Source organism: Ursus arctos, unplaced genomic scaffold, assembly GCF_023065955.2.
Source record: "Ursus arctos isolate Adak ecotype North America unplaced genomic scaffold, UrsArc2.0 scaffold_20, whole genome shotgun sequence".
Lineage (NCBI taxonomy): Eukaryota > Metazoa > Chordata > Mammalia > Carnivora > Ursidae > Ursus > Ursus arctos.
Genome location: NW_026622875.1, coordinates 40,853,593 through 40,860,987, shown reverse-complemented (window position 1 = coordinate 40,860,987; position 7,395 = coordinate 40,853,593). Strand labels below are relative to the sequence as shown.

The window sequence follows — 7,395 nt, the reverse complement described above, 5'->3', positions numbered from 1 at the left end:
CCTCACCAACACCTGTTATTTCTTGTCTTTTTGATACTTGCTGTTCTGACTGGTGTGAGGTGATGTGGTTTTGGTTTGTATCTCTCTGATGATTAATTATGTTGAGAATCGTTTTACATGTGTTGGCCATCTGTATGTCTTCTTTGGCAAAATGTCTATTCAGTTCCTCTGACCATTTTTAATGGGTTATTTGCGCTTTTCTTGGTGTTCAGTTGTACAAGTTCTGTATGTATTTTGGATACTTACTCCTTATTTGATATATCGTTTGTAAATATCTTCTCTCAAACGATAGGTTGCCTTTTTCTTTTATTGACTACGTCCTTCACCGTGCAGAAGTTTTATATTGCGACACAATCCCAATAATTTATTTTGCTTTTGTTGTCCTTGCCTTAGGAGATGTATCTAGAAAAATGCTGCTATGGCTGATACCATATGATTTCATTTACATGTGATTTTAACAAAAAAACAAATGAATAAACATGGAAACATAAAGCAGAATCAGACCTATAAAAGCAGAGAACAAACTGATGGTTGCCAGGGGGAAGAGGCATGGGCAAAATGGGTGAAGGGGAGTGGGAGATACAGGCTTCCAGTTACAAAATGAATAAATCGCAGGAATAAAAGGTACAGCACAGGGCATACAGTTAATGGTTTTGTAATAGAAATGTCATATGATTCAGTAACTCCGCCATAGGGTATTTATCCAGAGAAAATAAAAACACTAATTTAAAAAGTTATATACACCCATGTTCATTGGGTCATTATTTACAATAGCCAAGATATGAAAACAACTTAAGTGTCTATCAATAGATGAATGGATAAAGAAGATATATATATATGTAGACAAAATTGAATATATTTAAGGTGTACAGTGTGATGTTTTGATATAAGTATACATTGTGAAATGATTGCTCTCTCTCGATATATATATATATATTCCATATATATGGAATTTTAATAAATATTACACAGTCATAAAGAAGAATGATATCCTGCCATTTGTAACAGCATGGATGAATCTAAAGGGTATTATGCTAAGTGAAATAAGTCAGAGAAAGATATATGATTCCATTCTTATGAAATGTTCAGAAAGTACAAATTTATAGAGACAGGAAGCACATTAGTAGTTGCCTAGAGCTAAGAGTGGTCACAAAGATTGACTACAAATGAGCTTAACGGAATTTCGTGGAGTGATGGAAATGTTCCACATTTGTACTATAATGATGACTGTGTAATTCTAGAAATTTACTTTTTAAAAAAACCCATTCAATTGTACACTTACAAATGGTGGATTTTATTGTATATAAATATGCCTTGTGAAAAATAGAGAGAAAATCATATGACACAAGGTCAATCTCTTTCTTAAAGATGGGCTGTGAAGAATTTGGAATTTGTTCATACCCAACTACAAAATTAATTTAAATGATCAGGAGCATATCTTCAAAATACTAGAGAAATGATTAGCAATTGCAATACAGCAACATGCTGATAAAACTCCGTTCAATATGCTGATATTGGCACATAAGCCAGGTTGCCCACCCTTACCATAATGTCTTTGGACAAATCAGGTATAATACTTGTCAGCCTACTCTAAACAATGTCTATGTTTCTTCTTCTTACCAGTAGAAGCAGCAAATTAGAATGTTTTCCTGAGGTCACCCTCCTACAAGGGTCACATTCATTGATATCTCTGTAATATATCATAGACAGTAACCTGCTGAAAATTACCCAGTTTTCTAAGTAATTTTTGGGCTTGCACTCAAGACTAGGATAAATGTACATTTCCATTCCTTTGAAACCCCAGAGCAATTTCTCACATATTCCTGCTCCAGAATTATAAGAATATTTCCTTTTTGTTGTACTCAGATGAGCTTTTTCTTCATGAAATACACTACAGATTACTTTGAAATGCATGCTGAAGGATGCCTTCCTCCCCTGTTCCTACACCCTCCTCCTTCCTGTTTCTTCCCCCTTGCTCCTATGGAATGATGTAAGACCTGCCAGGACTATTGTTTCTCCTTGAAGTCTTCAATCCACTTTTTAAAACAATCCCTAAAGAATTTTATTTCCTACTGTGGTTTTCTTTTCAGGATCCATTTATCAAGAGCTTAATAATGATGTATGCCTACTCTGTACTTTTGCCCCAGCTTCACACGTACTGCACACTGAGAGGTAAGTCTATAGGGTCAGCAATGTGGAAAGCCCTGTAGATTGACTCTTAGGAGTCATCCAGCCAGCTCCAGCTCTGAACGTCGTCATGATTGGACTGGGAAAACAAGATGCACATCTATGAAACCACAGAGAATCAAGTTACTCAATTGAATTGCCAGAGAACAGAAAACGGTCAGTGTCTTAAATGGTTTCTTGAAAAATATAACTAGAGACAAAGTTTTGAGTACAAAGAGTTATCTGAACAGCAATCCTAGGAAGTACACTACATAAATCAGGAAGTATGAGTCATAGAAACACACTATCAAAGCTGACCATCGAGGGCAACTGACATGCTCTTTCCTGCTTGAGAACTCAGGGAGACATCATGAAATATACCAAGTTGTCTCACTCAGCACCCATCCATCTTTGGCTGAGGAAGGGGGGAGGTGTTAATTCCCCAGCACTTTCAGCCTACCTTGTACAGGGGTGGGAAGAAGCCCTCAGGCAGAGGACTGCCTGTGATTGCAGCGGGATGCCATCTGCAAGAACTGGAAAGGTGAATGTCAGGGAGATACAAGCAGAGCCAACACGGCTACAGTCAGTAAAGACTTTGTGAAGGATGGCATTTCAGATTCCTTAAACAATGCACTGTGAATTGGTAGAGAAAAATAGCCTGAGTGAGAAGAGAGAAGAGGGAACTGGGAGAGGGTGATAGCAAGAATCCCAGGCAACTGCCTTTTACAAGTAGTCTGTTATTTAAAGGGAGGAGGGGGAATTACTTTTATCTTAGAATCTTTGTATTTGTTGGAATTAATCATCTCATGGTACACAGATTAGATTAAACTCCCACCAGAAAATGAACAGCTCTTGGTTCAGAAAGAAAGCAACTTGGGAAAGGAAAGTCCTAATCAAATTCATGTGTTAGAAAGTAAAAACTTGAGCAAAGGCTAACACTTAAAATTTTTATCATATAGCAAAGGAATGAACAACATTGGCCCTTAAGTCAAGTCAAAAGCCTATAAAGTACAGATGTTCTTCAACTTACAAGGGGGTTACATCCCAACAAACACACGGTAAGTTGAAAATACCTCAAGTTGAAAATACACATAATACACCTGACCTCCTGAACATCAGAGCTTCACCTAACCTGCCTCAAACATGCTCAGAATACTTACCTTAGCCCACATTTGGGCAAAACCATCCAACACAAAGTCTATTTGACAACGAAGTGTCAAATAGTTCATGTAATTGGCTGAAGACCGTAACCTCAAGTGAAAACCAAAATGGCCGCATGCGTACATGAGTGGTTGTTGGTGTCCCAGTTGTTTCCCCTCATGAGTGTGGGCTGACTGGCCACTGTGGCTGCCACTGCCCAGCAGCATGAGAGGGGATGAACTGCATTGTGCCAGCCTGGGAAAAGATCAAAATTCAAAATCTGAAGTACGGTTTCTACTGAATGCCTATTGCTTTCACACTGTTGTAAAGTTGAAAAATCATAAGTCGGGGACCATCTGTACAAAGTACATAAAGCTTAATCCAAGAGTATGTCTTCACGATGTCTCAGACAGTGGCCTTCAAGGGGGCTTGTATATAAGAATCACCTATGACACGTCTTTAAACCTACAGACGCCTGAGCCTAATACCCAAGTGTTTTGATTTAGAATCTCCTGGAGTAGATCCTTACTTACCTCCATTTTTAAAATCCATAGATGATCCTAATATGCACCCTGGGTCATGAACCACTGGTGGAGAACAGAATGAACTATGAGTCCTGTATTTATGCAATTGGACTGTGGAGGATGCCTGGGGGAAAAGGGAGAGACTGTGCGAGGAACTAGGAATTACCTCTGGCCAGTAAGTAAAATGTTAGAGGGGAAAAAGAAAAGAATATGACAACACTAATGGAAAAGAGAGCTCCCACCCCACTCATATGATGCCAAAAGGGGGTTCAGCATGCATCCTGGTAGTTCTGTATAGCAGGCCGGCTCCCATAAGCCTAAATAACCAGGTGAAAAATGTCCCATAGAGTCTACGGAAGTGGACCCATTCAGGGTCAGAATTAAGGAAGACTGAATGGAAGAACTTCCCATTCCTTTAACCATCTTAAGTAAAAACAAATATAATCAGAAAGCAACATGAATTGAGCAACTAATATTTGATATAGCAGGAAAAAACATCTGGTGGGAAAAAGACAGTCTCTTCAATAAATGGTGCTGGGAAAATTGGACAGCTACATGCAAGAGAATGAAACTTGACCACTATCTCACACCATACACAAAAATAAACTCCAAATGGATGAAAGACCTCGATGTAAGACAAGAATCCATCAAAATTCTAGAGGAGAACATAGGCAGCAACCTCTACGACATCGGCCAAAGCAACCTTTTTCATGATACACCCCCAAAGGCAAGAGAAACAAAAGATAAAATGAATTTATGGGACTTCATCAAGATTAAAAGTTTCTGCACAGCCAAGGAAACAGTCAGAAAAACTAAAAGGCAGCCCACGGAATGGGAGAAGATATTTGCAAATGACACTACAGATAAAGGACTGGTATCCAAGATCTACAAAGAACTTCTCAAACTCAATACACGAGAAACAAATAAACAAATCAAAAAATGGGCAGAAGATATGAAGAGACACTTTTCCAATGAAGACATACAAATGGCTAACAGACACATGAAAAAATGTTCAAAATCATTAGCCATCAGGGAAATTCAAATCAAAACCACACTGAGATACCACCTTACGCCACTTAGAATGGCAAAAATAGACAAGGCAAGAGACAACAATTGCTGGAGAGGATGTGGAGAAAGGGGATCCCTCCTACATTGTTGGTGGGAATGCAAGTTGGTACAGCCACTCTGGAAAACAGTGTGGAGGTCCCTTAAAAAGTTAAAAATTGAGCTACCCTATGATCCAGCCATTGCACTACTGGGTGTTTACCCCAAAGATACAGACGTAGTGAAGAGAAGGGCCATATGCACCCCAATGTTCATAGCAGCAATGTCCACAATAGCTAAATCGTGGAAGGAGCCGAGATGCCCTTCAACAGATGACTGGATTAAGAAGTTGTGGCCCATATATACAATGGAATATTACTCAGCTATCAGAAAGAACGAATTCTCAACATTTGCTGCAACATGGACGGCACTAGAGGAGATAATGCTAAGTGAAATAAGTCAAGCAGAGAAAGACAACTATCATATGATTTCTCTTATCTATGGAACATAAGAACTAGGATGATCGGTAGGGGAAGAAAGGGATAAAGAAGGGGGGGGGGTAATCAGAAGGGGGAGTGGACTATGAGAAACAAACTGAGGGCCTCAGAGGGGAGGGGGTGGGGGAATGGGATAGACCGGTGATGGGTAGTAAGGAGGGCACATATTGCATGGTGCACTGGGTGTTATATGCAACTAATGAATCATTGAGCCTTACATCGGAAACCGGGGATGTACTGTATGGTGGCTAACATAATATAGTAAAAAATCATTAAAAAAAAAAAAAAAGAAAGCAACATGCAGGATGGAGAAGGAGGATTTATCAGTTTCATGCACCAACCACTGATTGAATGTGGAATACTGAGAGCTTTGTTGATTAAATTTATCAATATAATTCTGTGCCAGTAGTACTCATAAGAAATATGTTTAGGGAAAGAGCAGCACTTGATTTAGTGGGTTCCAGCTATAAAGCATACTAAATAAACAGGATTTATAAAAATCCTAATCCTTCAGGCCAACAACATGCTGTGCAGTGGCAATATTTATATGCTCCAGGACAATATACGGTAGTTATACGGGAAAGCATAATCTAAATGCTTCCTGTTCCACTCTGAAAAACATCAGAACACAAGAAACATCTTGTAATGAAAGCGTAAAATGATTTTAGTTTAACCACGCACCAGTTTCAAGGTATTAAGCACCAAAATGGATTACACGCTATATTGTGCTCTCTGGGCTCAGACCTAGTTTGTGGCGACATGGCTAACCGCACCAAGAAGGTTGGAAATGTGGGTAAATATGGGACTTGTTATGGTGCCTCCCTCAGGAAAATGGTGAAGAAGATTGAAATAAGCCAGGACACCAAGTACACTTGCTCCTTCTGTGGCAAAACCAAGATGAGAAGACGAGCTGTGGGGATCTGGCATTGTGGTTCCTGCATGAAAACCGTAGCTGGTGGTGCCCGGACCTACAACATTACTTCTGCTGTCACAGTAAAGTCGGCCATCAGAAGACTGAAGGAGTTGAAAGACCAGTAGAAGCTCCACCATTTGAAATATTGCTAGCCCATAATAAATGGGTTAATTTAGGTAACAAGAACACAAAAGGGTATGTTGTGGACAGCCCTACAATTCTCTCTCTAGAATCTTGCAGGTGGATGATAGATCTTTCCCAGCCTTATGAATCTCTATACTTTGAACAATAAAAAGTAGAAAAGGGTGTCCAATCATATTTAGGCTCAGTATTTATTGAGCCTAAATGTTAGCATTGTACTAGGTGTTTGGGGGAATAGCAAAATAGCAAAACACTTGACGCTTGTCCTCAATGATCTTATATTCTAATAAACAAGATGAGAGTAATACATCCCATACAACAGCAACAAGTGAAAACAAATGATGTTGTGTTTCTTCCATTCTAAGATATCACTAATTATAGCTCACATCTATTTCTCGGATAACAAATTCTTAGTGAAAAAAAGAAGCATATTCATGTTTACAATAGTTGTGAAATATATCTTAATTCCAAAAACATTAAATTGTGAAAAACACGTATGTTTTATAGTGACAAATATGACAGAAATGTTATAATTAAGAAATACATCATATAATACAGACTATAATTTTAGTGAAAAGAAAAATCAAAATGAGGGAAACAGTCATGTGCCTTTCTGTATCTGGTTCACATTTAATACTGTCCATCTCTTCACGGGATGTTCTGTAGAACTTTACTTATCTTTTTACATGCAACCCTGTCTCCTCAGACTATAAGCCTTAAAGGGCAGTAACAGTTTTTCATACTAGTGTTTCTCAAACTTTGCTGCAAATGAGACTCACCTGGGAAGATCTGAAAACCAAAATGCCCAGGACACACTCCAACTAAACCAGACTTCAGGGGTTCGGGGCAAAGGGAATAAGGCTCCAAATTGTTTCAGCTTCCTGGGCCATTCAAAGATGAAGTCAAGGTTGACACCCATAATTTTCTATCTTTTTTCTATCAACAATCTCTAACAGCATTTTTTCAATAA

General features: G+C 38.7%; 1 protein-coding gene across 1 annotated transcript; it reads left to right on the top strand.

Moving 5' to 3' along the window:
• The first annotated feature begins 6,130 nt into the window (after window positions 1–6,130).
• On the top strand, window positions 6,131–6,429 carry LOC113253661 (60S ribosomal protein L37a-like). Its single transcript, XM_026496587.4, has one exon. The coding sequence runs from the start codon at window positions 6,131–6,133 to the stop codon at window positions 6,407–6,409; it is 279 nt and encodes a 92-aa protein (XP_026352372.1). The 3' UTR covers window positions 6,410–6,429.
• The last annotated feature ends 966 nt before the right edge of the window (window positions 6,430–7,395 follow it).

Excerpts from the sequence above, each read along its gene's own strand:
- LOC113253661 (XM_026496587.4), top strand. The coding sequence starts at position 6,131 with ATGGCTAACCGCACCAAGAAGGTTGGAAATGTGGGTAAATATGGGACT.